Consider the following 17,184-nt stretch of genomic DNA (forward strand, 5'->3'; position numbering starts at 1 on the left):
TTTCAACAAGGTAACAACAATGGTAGCTTTTGGCTTTTGCGTCAAATTATGAAATATGACGTCCAAGCCTACGTAAGATTATTCAACTAAATAGAAAAAGTCGAGTCATAGTCACAACCGACTTTTCTTGGTTATAAAATCATCTAAAAAAGGTGGGTTTCTTTATGTGTTATAGTTTGAAATCCCAAAATTTATGTGATTTGTAACAGAAAAAATGGGATTTTGTTGTACTAGTTCTGAAATAATATAATTATTCTTTCTTTAATTAATACATTTTGTTGCAAATAACTAATGTTTGGTTAGAGAAAATAAAGTGTTCCTAAAAAATCTTGACTTCATATATAATACGTACTGTGTGAACCAAAAAAATATTGACTTATTATATATAATCCAAAGGAAAACGAATTCAATTTAAGATAGAACAAGATACTGTATATGTATTTTGTTGTTGATAATAACGTAGAAAACTATATCTTAAAGAAACAATATTTATCCTCAAAAAATTATAGGGATTAATTAATTAAGGGGTAAAACCTAACATTTCAAAAGGAAAGAGGTCAAAAAGCGACCTAAAAGAGAAGAGAAAAATACATAATCGATATCAAAACAGGAGAGTGATCATATCGACCAAAAACTGAAATAGCCAACGGAAGAGGATAAGAGGACAGAGACATGAAATGTGAAAAAACATAACTATAGTTGCAAAATTGGGAAAGACGGTGCCGTCTAAAATAGCAATAAGTGTGTAGCTTTTACAAAGTAAGAAAGGGATTATATAATTTGAATGCAGTTATGATTCCATAATCTTACAATTTTGTTAACCAAACCACAGGGTGCGAGAGTGATAAAACAAGTGTAGCAACAGGTTAAGCGAGTGAAACTGGAACATTTATGGGCTCTGATTAAAAAAACGTAAATGGGCCTATCTTATTTAAAAGGCCCAATTCGGTTAATACTTTCTCTCCGATGATGATACGCTGCGACGTCGGCGATTTGTGGGAGTCTAATAAATCCGAAAACCTTAAAAATTTGTTCGATTGATTTTTTAATTTCTTCTGTCTCTCAGATAGTTTGGAATCAAAGACGAGGGTTTCGGATCTAGCTGCTTAGCGATGGACGAGTATCAAGAGATGGAGAGATTCAGTATGGATAATGACTATGAAGGAGGTCGATGGGAAGGTGACGAGTTTGTGTACGAAAAGAGGAAAGAGAAGCGGAAACAAACCAAACACGACTCTACTTATGGAATCTTCGCTGAGAGCGATTCTGATTCCGATTATTCTAGCGGCGGAGGATCTCGGAGGAAGAGGCGTAAGGATCGAGACTCGGGAATGAAGGCCGACTCAACCAAGCCTGTCAATTTTGTTTCTACAGGTACGGTATCGCCGACTCGAGAGATTGATAAGGATTCTAGAGAACAACATAACGGTGATAAAAATAGTGATAAAATCGAAGATGGTGATATGATTGATGAGGATGTTCCAGTTAGAGGTGGATTGGGTATTGGAAGCTCAGGTTTAGGGTCAGGGTTAGGGTTAGGGTTAGGGTTAGGGTTTAATTCGAATGGTTTTGATGATGAGGACAATCTCTTACCGGGTGCACTGGGGAAGAAGATAGCTGATAGGGCAAAGATGAGAGGGAAGGCAAAGATGGAGAAGAGAGGTCAAGAGGGTGGCGGTGCAAAGGAAGGGAAGAAGAAGACTTTGGCCGGTGATATAGGTCAGTTTGAGAAGTCTACTAAAGGAATAGGTATGAAGCTGCTTGAAAAGATGGGGTATAAGGGAAAAGGGCTTGGGAAGAATCAGCAAGGTATTGTCGCTCCTATTGAAGTGCAGTTGAGGCCGAAGAATATGGGTATGGGGTACAATGATTTCAAGGAGGCTAAGTTGCCTGATTTAAAAAAGGTTGAGGAGAAGAAGATTGTTGGTGTCAGTGTCAGTGAGAATGAACAGCGTCATGGTGATAGCGGAGGGAGAAATCTTTGGAAGAAGAAGAAGAAGGTTAGGAAGGAAGTTTATGTCACTGCAGAGGAGTTGTTAGAGAAGAAGCAGGAAGAGGGATTTGGTGGTGGGCAGACCATTATCGATATGCGAGGACCACAGGTTCGGGTTGTGACGAATTTGGAAAATTTAGATGCAGAGGAGAAAGCAAAAGACGCAGATGTTCCAATGCCAGAGTTACAACACAACTTGCGCTTGATTGTCGATCTAGTTGAGCATGAAATTCAGAAGATTGATAGGGACTTGAGGAACGAGAGAGAATCAGCCTTGAGCTTACAGCAGGAGAAGGAAATGCTTATAACGGAGGAAGAAAAACAAAAAAGACACTTAGACAACATGGAATATATCGCAGATGAAATAAGTCGAATCGAGCTGGAGAATACATCTGGGAATTTGACACTTGACTCACTTGCTAATCGTTTCGAGGACCTGCAAGCTAGCTACCCTGATGATTATAAGCTTTGTAACTTGTCCACCATTGCTTGCTCACTGGCCTTGCCTCTCTTTATCAGAATGTTTCAAGGTTGGGACCCTCTTAGGGATGCAGTGCATGGTCTCAAGGCTATATCTTCTTGGAGAAAGCTTTTGGAAGTCCAGGAAGACCAAAATATCTGGGTAGTCTCAACGCCTTATAGCCAACTAGTCTCGGAGGTAGTGTTACCTGCTGTGCGAATAGCAGGCATTAATTCCTGGGAACCTAGAGACCCTGAGCCGATGCTTACATTTCTCGAGACATGGGAAAATTTGCTGCCTTCATCTGTCTTGCAAACGATTTTGGACACAGTAGTGCTGCCAAAATTGTCAACTGCTGTTGAATATTGGGATCCCCAAAGGGAACGTGTTGCCATCCATGTTTGGGTGCATCCTTGGTTGCCAATACTTGGTCAGAAGTTGGAGTTTATGTACCAGATAATTCAGATGAAATTGAGTAATGTTCTTGATGCTTGGTATCCTAATGATCAGTCTGTCTACACTATTCTTTCGCCATGGAAGACCGTTTTTGATGCTACAAGCTGGGAACAGCTTATGCGTCGTTACATAGTTCCCAAACTTCAGCTGGTTTTGCAAGAGTTACAGGTAAACCCGGCAGCCCAGGATTTAGAAAGGTTCCATTGGGTAATGATGTGGGCATCTGCAGTACCCATACATCTAATGGCTGATTTGATGGAGAGGTTCTTCTTCCCAAAATGGCTGGACGTGTTGTACCATTGGTTACTGTCTAAACCGAGTTTCGAAGAGATCCACGGATGGTATTCTGGTTGGAAATCATTATTCCCGCAAGAGCTTTCAGCAAACGAGAGGATCCGAATCCAGTTAAAGCGTGGTTTAGATATGTTGATGGAAATAGTTGAAGGAGTTGAAGTGTCTCAGCCAAGGGCAAAGGCAAATGTGCATAGACAGTCCGAGCCAGCTAAGGCTGAACCTCAAGCTAAGGCTCGGCAGATGGACAGCACTGAGGTGCTGAGTTTGAAAGAAGTGTTGGAAGTATTTGCGCAAGAGAAGGAGTTGCTGTTCAAACCGAAACCGAATAGAATGCACAATGGTCTTCAGATATATGGGTTTGGAAACGTGAGTGTGATAATAGACTCAGTGAATCAGAAGCTGTTCGCTCAGAAAGATGGAGCTTGGTTTCTTGTAACTCCTGATGACTTGTTGAGGATGCACAACAATACAACTGTTTCTGGAAAACGATAGACTGCATTTTATATTGTAAGGTTTCTGATGTATAAACAATCTTCAATCTTATCACGTTTTGTCTTTAAATTTGACTTCTTCTTATTTAGATAACAAAACCCAAAATAATTTTCTGTGAAGTTTACACTTTTTTTCTTTCTTCATAGAGTAGCTAGCAAAAAGAAGTTGATAATACAACACACGATAAAGAAAACCTATACAACCGTTTTGAGAATAACTGACAAGATGATTGATCGATCAATCACCAGTCTTCTGCTCCTTTAGATACACCCAGAATCACAGCGATTGTTGCAAGAATAGCCTGCAATGTTGAGACATGGATCAACTAAATTAGGGTCCCATGGAAGTTAAAGAAACAAGGTGAAAGATAAAGGAAAGAGAGCGTGTAGGAAAAATTACAGCGATAGTGCAAGCAATGTATCCTGGTTTCTCCCTGTAATCGATCCTTCTTCCAAACATCATGATGAACAATCCGACATACCAAGGGATTGCTCCAAGGAAAAATCCAACTACGAAGCTTCAAGAAGACCAAAAAATACTTTCTCAGGGATATTATAAACAACCAAACGAGCAAAGACTTGTGTTAACAGAGACATGTTTAAGCAAGGGCATGTTTGGAGCTCATGTAATTTTGAAGGTAACTTACAGGAACCATCCAAGACCAATTCCACAGCAAGGAAGGCGGCGTTGTCTCCCAGTCACAGGTCTTCCTTCAGCAACACCACCATGGACTGAAAATAAAAACAATAAGAAAGAAGTAAACATAAAAACAGCTGAACAAGACATCCATTTAAACCATAAGAACCGCTGAACAAGACAACCTAACTTTTAACTGAGCTGTTCCTAGAAAGTACTCAAAAGCTCCAAACTTTTAAATTCTCATAAATATTACAAATCATATATCATCTCAACGCATGGCAAAGAAGTTAGATTTTCACATACAGATCATAAAGAAAAAAAAAGTTTCACCATTCAATCGCAATGAACAAACCCTAAACTGATTTATCTATCTTGCAAAACAACACAACGATAATTTCATGATCGCTATCAACATTTACAAAAAAAAAAAAAAAAAAAAAAAAAAAAAAATTCCCAAATCTGCAAAAATCGAAATCCGCATGATCCAATTCAGGAAGAGAGAAGCTAGATACCTGGAACGGTTTGATAACCATGAGCGTAATAAGGAGCTCCGGAATCGTAAACACCAGGAGGAGCTGAAGGTTGAGGAAAGCCAGTGACCGGAGCAGAGCTCTGCGGTGGAGGGTAATTGGAAACACCTTGAAAGGTACCGTATTGATGATGATGATGATGCTGGTTACCTTCTTCCGAAGCAAATCCTTTGCTCCTTGTATCTTCTTCTCCGTGACCCATATCTCTTTTCCCCGTGATCGATCGCGCTCTTTCTCTCAAAATCGAGATTGCAAAAGTCTTTGAATCAATTTTTGGAAGAAGAAGAAGAAGAAGAACCAAGTCTTGTTTTGTTTTGTTTATTTGCTGTCAGACCCGTGATAACGCGTATTTTCCAATTTTGGCCCCGAGTTATTATTTTTATGTATTTACAACCACCGACTGACATTTGTACAATTACTCTGTTTATTCATTTTAATTATAAAGTTTGGAAAAATTATTAAGTGAACATGTGGTGTGGTTAGGGTATAAAAATCTTAAATGCATCCATCGAAGCTTCGAGTTCGTGGATGAAATTAAACTAATCTTCTTTATTAGTGAGATCTAACTTCTAACTAAATCAATCATTTTCCTTATTTTAAGTTCATGAGAAAAAACAAATACAAAAAGAGATTTTTTTTTCCAGAAATATGTCACTATTAGCAATTCGTTGTCCTTGATTTTTTTTTTGTTAAATTGTCACTTTTGTCAACTAACAACTTAGTTGTTAAGCTTTTATATTACTTTCTCTGAGTGGGGATTTGTTTTCTCTTCTTCTTTTCCCTGTCTAAGTGGGAACCTTTAATTCTCAGCCTCCAAAGAAACATAAACCTAAACTGAATCAAGAAAAAAAAAGTAGTATTACAATACAAAACTTTATAACTTTCCCACAAATTTGTGTACCTCCATGTATTTTTATATACGTTTGCAGACATAAAAGCATAATATCTTTCAAGATACATAATGAAACGAACAAAATAATCTGGATTCTGAAACAGAAGATGTGATGCTCTCTCAACCTATATGGATTTAAGATCATTTACATGTAGGAGGAAGATGAAGGAAAAAATTGCAAAACATGAGGAGAAGAACTCTGTATTGAAAATAGAAGCCACCTTTTTCTTTTAACAAGCACAAATATCCTCATGAGAGCAATCTTGGCCACAATCATCATCGATGGAGTCTGAGAATCCTTGGCTACTCGAGACTGTAATGATCATTACCTTCTCATCCGGTTTGGCTTCTTCTGGTTCGAGAAGATTCTTCCTGAGATCACTCAAATCCTCCTTTTCCTCTGTCATGAATCTGTGGAGAATGGAGAAGCAAGTGAAACATGAAAACACTAGATTGATTGCAAACAAGGCGATGCAGAAGATTATGACGATACAATTGTAAGCATCCATTCTTCTTGGAAGCTGAGCATGTTGGTTGGCTAACAAACACCAGAATCATTCAAATTTCAGAAAAATCAAAAGTATTTCACTTTTCAAGAGAAGTTGAACCAATATATTTTTGGATTCTCTGGTCCCCCTCGAAGATATAAGAAGAAAGCTCAAATCTGAATGTATTTGTGTGTTTTACATCTCTTTATAAGAAGACAACAAAAAGGTTAAAAGAAAACAATATTATTATTTTTCTGGGTCTGCGGTGGAGAAAAGATTTTTCAACGGATAAAGGTGGTAAGCATGACAAAAGCATTTGTCTCTTTCTTTCCCTTTCCACCAAATCTGTTGAGTTTCATAGATATACAGATATATATTTATTGTGTTAAGACATTAGTGTACACATATTTATAAAGAAGTACACGTTTATATAAGTTACTGACAAGACATATTTTATTGTATGTTTCAGTTTTCAGATAGGGGAATTGCATCTTACCCTTTTTACCATATCGCAGGGTATTTGGTTTCACCTGCACAGTTTCCATCAGTGAATGGCAATAGCATCTGAAGAGATCATCTCACCATCTGTCTGTTTCAGACATTGAATCTAAGATTTGGAATCTAAGTATGACAAAAAAAAACCATTTGTTTATAAAGATTATCTGATGTTAGCATTTCAATATGTGGCTTTGAGTGTGAGATGATAATCTATCTACAAATTATTGTTTAAAGGGGTTTGAAGAATTCTAAGTTTGATGTAAACAACAAGAACGCATTACTATGAATAAAACTTCATTGACAAATAAGTTTTGTGGCAACCTGAATAAGTAAAACTAGACTAGTTCTTCCACTTATCTGAATTCATAGATTATTTATCACAATAACCACACAACTTTATCATTGACTACCTGCATTTTGCAATATAGAAAGAAAGTCTCAGGATTTTACAATCTATTATAAAGTACATTTTTGTAAAGACAGCTACGAATTTAAAAGCCATGAACAAAACATATATAGACTACGAAATTACTAAAAAAGTTAAACCTGTTTTTAGTAACCGTTGCCAATTCTTCTGCTTTGAATTTTCTCCTTTAAAGACAAGTCTCTGCATTAAAAAAAAAAAACAGAGTTGACATGTCGATCAAAAGTCAAATTGTTTTAAAAACATGGCAAGATGAAACAAGAACATGTCAATGACTTGCACAAAATACAAAAGTGGAGAAAAAAAAAAGAAGAGATTCAGATGAGTAAGGCAAACATCATGTTGAAACACAGAGAACCACCAACAGCTAAGAGCTGGGCAGTACTTTAGTCTCTTATATAATTCAGCCATTACTGTTTTCATCATAATCCCAAAATTGAGTTAAAACAATACAAAAGTTCAAAGCTTTGAAATGGTCTTAAGCAGTAAAAATCATCGTTCAAAAGCACAAGTTATGTGAGCAATCTATAAACATTTGTAGAGGGTTCAAAGTGCATCTTTGAAGTATAGGATTGATCTATGATGCTTTCGAAACACATATTGATTCTTCCAACTCAAATGCATAATGGTTAGATATTGGAAGAGAAAGCATTTAAGAAAACTGATAAAAAATTAGAAGATCTCAAAGATAAAAAGTGTCAACGTTGCTTCAACTCAGGAACGCATAATATATATATATATATACCCGGAGGTCAGTACTCGTCTCAGAAAGCAACTCTCCTTTCAGGCATTTCGTCGAACAGTTGATGCGCATTTTTTCATCAGATCATAACAGAGAGAAGGAGATGACTTGGTAGAAGTTTAGTAAAGTTCCTTGAGTAGTGCACTTTCGTAAATAAGGGTACAAAATCAGTTCTCGGGCCGGACCGTGTTGGGTTCCTTTGTTTGGGTTTTAGTGTTTGACCACATTGTTGTAATTTGCTATAAAGATCCCTCTGTAGTTTCGTTTATTACGATTTAACCCTAGTACTTTTTATATAACCCGTGGCAATCACAAAATTCAAATAGTTCATAGACATTAGACACATATAACTAGACCAAAAAAGTGATTTTTTTAAAACTCAAAACTTGTTAAACACACAAAACCTATCCGAAGATGAACCACACTTTCATAAGTAACAATATTAACCATTCGTTATGATATTATAAGGCCGCATAAAACGCAGAAACAAGACATGTAGCTCCTCTGTACCCAAAAAAAAAAACCAGCCATGGCTGCCGGTTTAAGCTTCTTTAAGCTCTCATTCCTCCTCAGCCTCCTCTCTGGTGGTTCAGACCTACTACTAGGTCCCGGAGCTGGATCCGGACCTGACCAAATCGGGAAGTTCCCGCCGTCTTGTAACCGTATCGAGTGCCCGAGCTACGAGCTGGTTCACTCAGGAAACGAATACGAGATTCGCCGGTACAATACCACCGCCTGGGTTTCCACTAAACCGATTCAAGATATCTCTTTCGTCGATGCTACAATCTCTGCTTTCTTCGAGTAAGTTGCTAAACAATTCAATCTTAATGCTTTACTCGGATAAAGATTGCGTCTTTTAATACTTTTTTGTGTTTGGGGGATTCAGGTTGTTCGCATACATTCAGGGGATGAACGAGTATAATCAGAAGATTGAAATGACCGCTCCGGTCATCGCTCAAGTCTTACCAAGCGATGGTCCCTTTTGTAAATCTTCCTTCGTTGTGTCTTTTTACGTTCCCAAAAAGAACCAGCCTGATCCTGCTCCGGCTGAGAATCTTCAAATTCAGAAATGGAGCTCTAGGTACGTGGCGGTCAGACAATTCGGTGGTTTCGTATCCAATGACGGCCTCGGAGAAGAAGCTGCGGCGCTGGACTCTAGCCTCAAAGGTACGGCGTGGGCTAATGCAATAGCGAAAAGCAAAAAAGAAGGTGGTGTTGGCTCGGATGCAGATTACACGGTGGCTCAGTATAACTCACCTTACGAGTTCACCGGTCGGGTCAATGAGATTTGGTTTCCGTTTGAAATGGACGTTTAGTTTTTTACCCTTCTCAATAAAATAAGAGGTTGTTAATCCGTTATAAAGTACATTTTTGTAAAGACAGCTATGATGAATTCGAACGTCATGAACAAATATTATAAAGTACACTTTTTAAAAACCGTTGTCAACTCTAGTGCTTTGAACTTTCTCCTTTTGGATATCAAAACTTTTGCCCAACTCGTACAGCGAGAAAACTCTGAAAGGTATATAGTTTTAAAGACAAGTCTCTGCATAATAAAAACAGAGTTGACATATCGATCAAGTCAAATCGTTTTAAAACATGGCATGATGAAACAAGAATATGTCAATGACTTGCACAAAATACAAAATTGGGGGAAAAAGAAGAGATTCAGATGAGTAACTCAGAGATCATGTTGAACACAGAGAACCACCACCAGGTCCAGCAGCAAAGAGCTGGGCTTTTGTAGAGAGTTCAGTGCACAAGTTTATTAAGCAATCTGTATAAACATTTGTAGAGTGCATCTATGAAGTATAGGATTGAGCTATGATGCTTCAATAATACATTATGATTTTTCAAACTCTTGCATAAAGGTTAGATATATTACCTGTGACAAAATTATACCAAATTGGGGTGTGTATATAGCCTTGATTATTATTGGGTTTTAGTTTACCACATTGTTACCCAAAAAAAGAAAATTTTTACCACAGGGTCCCTTTGCAGTTTCATTTGTTATGATTCAATTAGTGTTTTTTATATAACCCTCTTAAGTCTTAACGCGTGGCAATCACAAAGCTCAGAACACAAACGGTCCATAGACGTACACATATAACAAAACCAAAAGAATTAAGAAAAGGTCCAAACTTTTTAACACACAAAACCTATCCGAAGATGAACCACACATTCTCAAACGTAACGAATATTACCATTTATAAAGCCGATTAAAACGAAGAAGAAAAAAAGTAGTTCTAATACGCCATGGCAGCCGGTTTAAGCTTCTTCAAGCTCTCATTCCTCCTCAGCCTCCTCTCCGGTGGATCCGACCTACTACTACTAGGTCCCGGATCCGAATCCGGACATGCCCAAGTCGGGAAGTTCCCGCCGTCTTGTAACCGAATCGAGTGCCCAAGCTACGAGCTGGTTCACTCAGGAAATGGATACGAGATTCGCCGGTACAATACCACCGTTTGGGTTTCTACTAAACCCATTCAAGATATCTCTCTCGTCGCTGCTACAAGAACTGCTTTCTTCCAGTAAGTGCAAAACTCAAATCTTAATTTCCCTTTGGAATTCGGATGAAGATTGAATTTTTAATATTTGTTTGGGAAATTCAGATTGTTCGCATACATTCAGGGGAAGAACGAGTACCATCAGAAGATAGAGATGACTGCTCCGGTCATCGCTCAAGTCTTACCAAGCGATGGTCCCTTTTGTAAATCTGCCTTTGTTGTGTCTTTCTACGTTCCTAAAAAGAACCAGCCTGATCCTGCTCCGGCTGAGAATCTTCATATCCAGAAATGGACCCCTAGGTACGTGGCGGTCAGACAATTCAGTGGTTTCGTCTCCGATGACAGCGTCGGACAAGAAGCGGCGGCGCTGGACTCCAGCCTTAAAGGTACGGCTTGGGCTAATGCAATAGAGAAGAGCAAAAAAGAAGGTGGTGTCGGGTCTGACTCAGCTTACACAGTGGCTCAGTATAACTCACCTTTCGAGTTCACCGGTCGTGTCAATGAGATTTGGTTACCGTTTGAAATGGACGTTTAAGCCGCTACTCTGTTTCCCTTTTCAATAAAATAAGAGGTTGCTCTGTTGTAAAGGCTCAACCTTTTTGTTTTCCAATTTAAATTTTGCAGATACAGAGATACAGAAACAGGGGAATTTGATAAAATGAGATTTAAACATTTGCCCTGATACTCAAACACAGATGATTTAAAGACAAACAAAAAAATCTCAGGGCACTTGAGTTAAGTATCCCTAAAGAGATCTCTCTAAACATATTTAAAAATCAGGGAGGTTCAAAAACAGAATCCTCTCTTAGTCTCTTCTACTAACTACCAGTAACTGTAAGTTCGATCCTGATCCTGACCATTGTTAAATTCTGGGTTAGTCTCATAATTTACATACATACCCTGCTCGTAATAATCTTGGGACGGATACGGTGCTGCTGATTGACTTGGATACGGTGCTGGTGATGATGAAGAGTCCAGCACGACCGTGTTGTTGTGATTCGTTTGTTCCTCGACGAAATACCGGGTTTCTGGTTTGGTACCTGAGAACATTCTGCAAGCGACAGTATTGTGTGGCGATGGCTCAACGTTGTGGTATAAGTTGTTGAAGATGGCAAAAGGAGAAGAAGGGTCTACAACGTGGCAAACATCTGTGTAGTCTATGGTGCTGAAAGAGTCTCGGGTTGATTCTGTGGTGAAAGAAGCTTCGTCTGAGCTTGTGAAGAGAGACCATTCACTTGATGATGATTCGGTGTTCTTGTGGTCTGCTCTCTGTTTGAAGCGGTTCACCGGTGATTTCCTCTGTTCCTTCATATCGTATCTTGGTTGCAAATGCTGAACCTGAGCTTTTCCATAGTGTTCTCCTTTTTGAGGACGCGGACAAGATCTGCAAAAATATGTATATTCAGATTCCATGACCGCAAACAAGAGAAAAACCATTACAAGTTGCAAACCGGTATTTTCTTACCTCATGTAGAACAACATATAAGCTCCTTCTGACATAACTTGAGTCATTGGTACTCGATGAATCTGCAGAGTTTTAAAAAGAAAATTGCACAAGTTCATTAACAGTTTGGCTAGCCGCATTAAGGAAGAGGAGAATGAAAAATATGTTCTACCTCGGAATCATCGATTCTGTACCAGTTCCCTCTCAAATCTTTGACATAGGAAATGTAATGACCCGAGAAAGATGCGTTGAGAGTATCCAAGTGAACTATGACAGCGTAAAGCATATAAAGCGGAGGAACATCTCCAGTTCTTGTCATGAAAGGAATCATGTCCAGCATTTCAGGAAAAGTTATACATTTGTTTATTTTCCCATATTTTCCCTCCTGCATGCACAAGAGTTTTACAAGTACATTCAGGATTATATTTTTTTAACACCGAGTAACCGAAGAGTAGAATCTGTAGACATCTAGAAGTAATTGATACCTGGAATCTCTTGAGAACAATTGTGAGAATGTTTGGTGCTTCATGAATGCTCAATTCTTTCCTTGCTCTAACATATCCAGCACACCTTTTTTTCAAAGCATTTTCACAAAATGACAATTTAGTTTCGATACCACAAAAGAAGGCCAAGCAATTTGGTTTTTGGATCTAACCTGCTGCATCGATACATATTTTCTCCATCGAGATCTTCCGGTCTAGTAAACTGAGTCAGGGCGTCTTGAAGAGATTCTACCCAACCATATATCTCTAATGTGAGATCCATTATATTCTCGTATCTTTCTGATTCATGATCACACCTCAAGCATTTCACCTGGTTTTTAATATAGATAGCAGCAGAAACAATGAGAATGTGTTAAGTCAAAGTAGAGATAGTTATGAGCCAAGAGATTTAAACACCTTTGAGCGGAGACGTCCACCAAACATATGTTGAACTAAGGTTGTTTCTTGCAGTCTTGGATCCACTTTGGTCTCACCTCCAAGCCTCTCCAAACATATGGATTGCATAGAGGCAACCAAAAGCCTACATCCAGAATAACAAAATATGGTAATTTCATGAGAAATCAACATAAACGGTGTAATATAATCACTTTCAGAAGAAAAGATCCACAGAATCAGATCTAAAAGGACACGAAGAAAAACCTTAGGAACTCATGCGCATCTTCTTGACTCCCATCACCAATCTGACAATTTATACTTCGCATGTGTGAGAGAATCCTGCTAGCAGAAAGTGGACCTCCAGATTCCCTAAGCATCATTACATGTTGCTCAAGTTCACACATAAGGCACCAATCTTTCCCAGAACCTATTGGGAAAGAATAACATAGCTTTGTCAGACGTAGTATACTAAATATGCAACAATTTATGCTACGAGATTAATTGGGAAAAACATTACATGATCTTGAATGTGATCGTCGAAGCAAATAACCAACGAGTGGTTTTGTACATGTCAAGGACTGCAAGACTGCGTTTGCGTAGCAACTGGCAAAGAAAGATGATAGTAAATTTAGAAAGAATGTACAACGATAAGGATAATTATACAAAAATGGATGTTTTTCTTTGCAGTTAAACAGAACGTGAAGAAGTAAATGAGTGAATACCTGTTTCCACAATTTACAAGGCCCCTAGGTGATAAGTCAAACACTTCACACTGAAAGAATTTAATAAATTCCTCGTATGGAAAAAGCATCTGAAACATAAGAGTTAATTGACTCAGAAAAGTAGAGAACTAAAGATACAAAATTAAATTAGCAAAGAAGATAATATCAACAGGGAACTAACTTTCAGGTTCTTATGTCGATCATCATGATTTGTAGAACTTCTTAAACCCATCATCTTCATTATTCCCATCGTTGCGGAGATGCCATTGCTTTCTACAGCGATGCCAGTATCCTTAGACCTATTAGTCTCTGGATAATAGATACAAACATGAGACACTCTACAAAAAAATTCTTTTGTCGAAGCAAAATATCAGAGACACTCACTTGATACCGCAGCAACTTGCCCCTTCTTACTTGTCTCGGTGCATGCTTGTTCTCCAGATTTGTTCACACCTGTTTTGGGCAATGTAGCAGTTTTGTAACCTATATAATTCAACACACATTAGAAGATGTAAATCTCAAACTGACTAAACCTATACTAGAGTAACTTTTGTCAGCTTAGGTATTAACCCTCACCGTTTGCAGGAATTTGTGTGTTTGGGCAACCAAAAGAGCTTCTTGCTCCCAAATTGTTTTCATGACTTTCCTGCATACCACTTACAAAAGGCTGTCCTTTCATTTGCACGCCATAGCTGTCAACAGAATGCCTTCTAGGATTTGTTTCCGCAGCATAGCTGTTGCTTTTCGACTGCAAGCAAAATCACCAGGTCTAAATTCAAGCACAGTGTTGGGTTTTTAGTAAGAAACAGTTTAGCTTCTGTCATTCAATACAGGGAGATTAATAGTTCATGAACTGCTTACCTTATGTTTAGTGTGACCCTTCTTGTTATCGCCACCAGCACAAGCAGCTTCACCTCGAGAAACTTCTTCAGAAGAATCAAACAAAGTAGCACTGTCTCTTCTAGATGATTCTCGGTTGGACTTGGAAGAATTTTGTTTTCCTACACTTTTTCTCCCTTGCGTGTTGACTTGTGGCGTAATATCTGTCTGAGAGATACCCAAACTTGCGAAATCTACAGAGCTTTTTGAAGTCTTTCCCTTTGCTGCCTGGGTAGTATTGTTACTATACATTGTAGAATCCATGCCATGGTCATACAAAACATCTTTCTCAAAGGAAACCCTCTCAGATGAAGAAGAGCAAGCCTCCACAGGGACACATTCATCTTTATGAGCTGACCTCCAGTGAATTATTTGGCACTTCCCAGAGCTACAAGCATAAAAATTCAAGACATTTATGAGTAAAAAGCTCGAAGAGATAGAAATAAACATATCTGAAGTAAGAACAATGTGGAAACTTACCAATATCTAACAGATTTGCATCTTGAGCAACGTGTCTTAGCAGGACCAAAACACCTTGCACATACATGTAACTCATTATTGTTGAGAGGAGCCACAGCTGGGACCCCACATGTAGCAGCCACGGAATCAGATCTCTGCTCTGCTACAGTCCCACTCACACCAGCCACAAACTCGGCTCTTACAGTACCACTAGAAGCAGAAACAGTCTTGGTCTTAGTTCTTGGAGCCCTAATATCAGTAGCTACAGCCTCATATCTACCATCATTACTCGCATTAACCATGGTCTCAGCTCTAAAAGCTTCTTCAGCTGCCATCTGAGCCAGCAAGTTAGCCCTTCCTCTTTTAACAGAAATATCACTCCATTTTCCTAATAATATGTAAGCTACAACAGGAAGTACAACCAAAACCAGGAACAATATTGGTATGTCCGCTCCCCTTGGTTCGAGCATGTCCTCAGACACGCATTCATGACCCGATCACAGCCCGTGAGAGTCCCTACAAACTACATAAATTCAGATAACCATAATGCCTAAAAATCACACTCCTGAGATGCACCAAGATCTATTTCCAGGTTTAGATTGTGAAGCTACTTGATTACTCGGAAGATAGATAACACTGCAATAAAAGAAAAAAACACCAATAGAATTAGTTCAATTTCTACTCAAATTATTCCATCATATAAGAAAGAGGTAACAAATCGGATGTACACATTCAACAGAACTAGAGCAGTAAGCTAAATTGAATCTAGTCCCCGTTCATTACCTCTAATCCCTCAAATCGAACAAACCCCCAAAACTGAGAAAAGCATCTCACTGAAGAACCCCCGATTCAAAGCAAAGAGTAGTTGGAGATGAGTCCGAAAAATCCCAAATTTTTCAGAGAAACAAACAAAAAAGAAACATTTTTCCGAAAAACTAGAGCCAAACACTCGCGATCCAACTAAATAACCCCAAATCCGTACAGAAACAAGCACATTATCCTACCAAGCAGCTCAATAAATTAACTCCTGAGAACTTCACTAACCATAAAAATCTGAGGTTAGTGAAAGCCTCCACTGCTCTCTCGAATCTAAGATTCCAGTACCCACAAAACCCCTTAAGCAGCTCAAGAACAAATTTTGACAAAGGACTAAAGACACAAAGTCCGAAGAAAAAGGAAAGATTGAAGCTTTAATAAGAAATTTAGAGGGCATACCTAATTTAGCGAGCTGAATGCAAAGAAGAGATATAAGAAGGAAAAAAACCCTAATTTTTCAGCCCCTTCCCTTATCTTTTAGCCTCTCGTCTTCTTGAGCTCGAAAAAAGATGCTTTGATTCCTCGAATGGGTAAGAAGACACAAACAGTCTCTTTGTCTCTCTCTCTCTCTATCTTTCTTTCTCTTTCTAAAGACTAAAACACACTTTCTCTCTCTCTCTTCGTCCCGTGTTGTTTATGCTCTTCGTTTTCACACTCTTCGCATACTCTGTCTCTCTCCGTCCTTCAGGATGCTGTTAAAACTGAAATAAATTAAAAAAAATTAACCAAAAAAAGGAGTATAATTTAATACTATAGGGCTAATTTGGTTAATAACCAAAAAATATAGGTAGCCACTTAATTTAATAGATTCCGGAATACTATGTTTTATCACCCGTAATTGTGTTTTAAAGCAAATTGCTGGTGTAGGTGATTTTTTTCGATTAAGAACTAAAACAACAGAATTAGAAGAAGAAAAAAAACTGTTATAAAATAAGTCTATCATTGTCCTAAAATACACGTCACATTAGATTTACTAGTATGTTCACCACCTTAATCCTTATTCCTTAAGACCCTTTTTGATAGGTAACATGTAAGTTTTATTAAAAAAGGTACGAAAATGACTGTTGTGACAAAATCTCCTACAACTATATCCGGTGGTAAGTAATAATGAATCTGCTAATAATTACTCTTACTTTTTTCATATAGTAAATGTGTTGGTAAACGTCACGTAGAATTTCAGCAAAAAAAATATAATCGTAAAGTAATTATATACTACTATATCAGAAAATAATAACAAAATCTGTTATTGTCAAATCAAAAGTGAATTAAAAAAAATATATACAAACTTCTTACAATGAAAAAATACATGGATTCTTTTAGTAAGTATTTTTTAAAAGAATTATTTAATTTTTTAATTTTATTTATAGTAGCAAAGTAGCAAGTTGATGAAAGAAATCAGTCAAGCTCGCTCACATCCACGAACGTGGCATGATCTCGTAATAGACATTGCGTCACGTGGCGTTTACCCATTTGATCAAAACTTGTCAGAAAAACATGGGTCCCACTCTTTGTACGATTCATCTCAAAAGGTGAGAGAGATGAGAGTCTCACATCTTCCAATCCTGACCGTC

The 17,184-nt window shown here is 38.1% G+C and overlaps 6 protein-coding genes across 11 annotated transcripts; 3 read left to right on the forward strand and 3 right to left on the reverse strand.

The window, feature by feature from the left end:
- Positions 1-971: 971 nt before the first annotated feature.
- LOC104756033 (septin and tuftelin-interacting protein 1 homolog 1) lies at positions 972-3,764 on the forward strand. The gene has a single exon (XM_010478540.3). The coding sequence runs from the start codon at positions 1,113-1,115 to the stop codon at positions 3,693-3,695; it is 2,583 nt and encodes an 860-aa protein (XP_010476842.2). The 5' UTR covers positions 972-1,112; the 3' UTR covers positions 3,696-3,764.
- On the reverse strand, positions 3,752-5,334 carry LOC109124699 (large ribosomal subunit protein eL20z). Its single transcript, XM_010478539.3, has 4 exons — positions 4,847-5,334; positions 4,342-4,426; positions 4,095-4,212; positions 3,752-3,996 (listed from the first exon to the last, which is right to left on the reverse strand). The coding sequence occupies exons 1-4, from the start codon at positions 5,064-5,066 to the stop codon at positions 3,937-3,939; spliced, it is 483 nt and encodes a 160-aa protein (XP_010476841.1). The 5' UTR covers positions 5,067-5,334; the 3' UTR covers positions 3,752-3,936.
- Positions 5,335-5,699: 365 nt separating this feature from the next.
- On the reverse strand, positions 5,700-6,412 carry LOC104756034 (uncharacterized). The gene has a single exon (XM_019239557.2). The coding sequence runs from the start codon at positions 6,263-6,265 to the stop codon at positions 5,987-5,989; it is 279 nt and encodes a 92-aa protein (XP_019095102.1). The 5' UTR covers positions 6,266-6,412; the 3' UTR covers positions 5,700-5,986.
- A 1,912-nt stretch (positions 6,413-8,324) lies between these two features.
- LOC104756035 (uncharacterized) lies at positions 8,325-9,345 on the forward strand. Its single transcript, XM_010478541.3, has 2 exons — positions 8,325-8,709; positions 8,795-9,345. Exons 1-2 carry the CDS (start codon positions 8,438-8,440, stop codon positions 9,222-9,224), a joined length of 702 nt encoding a protein of 233 aa, XP_010476843.1. The 5' UTR covers positions 8,325-8,437; the 3' UTR covers positions 9,225-9,345.
- Positions 9,346-9,971: 626 nt separating this feature from the next.
- Positions 9,972-11,087, forward strand: LOC104756037 (uncharacterized). The gene is made up of 2 exons (XM_010478542.3): positions 9,972-10,439; positions 10,521-11,087. Exons 1-2 carry the CDS (start codon positions 10,165-10,167, stop codon positions 10,948-10,950), a joined length of 705 nt encoding a protein of 234 aa, XP_010476844.1. The 5' UTR covers positions 9,972-10,164; the 3' UTR covers positions 10,951-11,087.
- On the reverse strand, positions 11,049-16,909 carry LOC104756038 (ubiquitin carboxyl-terminal hydrolase 15). 6 transcript variants are annotated; one of them, XM_010478543.3, is made up of 15 exons: positions 16,013-16,909; positions 14,819-15,433; positions 14,321-14,726; positions 14,036-14,207; positions 13,844-13,942; positions 13,641-13,768; positions 13,460-13,548; positions 13,255-13,340; positions 13,002-13,164; positions 12,759-12,882; positions 12,515-12,672; positions 12,345-12,429; positions 12,032-12,244; positions 11,881-11,942; positions 11,049-11,799 (listed from the first exon to the last, which is right to left on the reverse strand). In XM_010478543.3, the coding sequence occupies exons 2-15, from the start codon at positions 15,265-15,267 to the stop codon at positions 11,238-11,240; spliced, it is 2,796 nt and encodes a 931-aa protein (XP_010476845.1). In that variant the 5' UTR covers positions 15,268-15,433; positions 16,013-16,909; the 3' UTR covers positions 11,049-11,237. The 6 variants fall into 6 exon arrangements, with proteins under 6 accessions (XP_010476845.1, XP_019095058.1, XP_010476847.1 ...); XM_019239513.2 differs by having other exon boundaries at positions 15,842-16,482; XM_010478545.3 differs by having other exon boundaries at positions 13,641-13,732; positions 16,013-16,430.
- Positions 16,910-17,184: the final 275 nt, after the last annotated feature.

Source organism: Camelina sativa, chromosome 17 (genome assembly GCF_030686135.1).
Source record: "Camelina sativa cultivar CO46 ecotype springtype chromosome 17, ASM3068613v1".
Taxonomy (NCBI): Eukaryota; Viridiplantae; Streptophyta; class Magnoliopsida; order Brassicales; family Brassicaceae; genus Camelina; species Camelina sativa.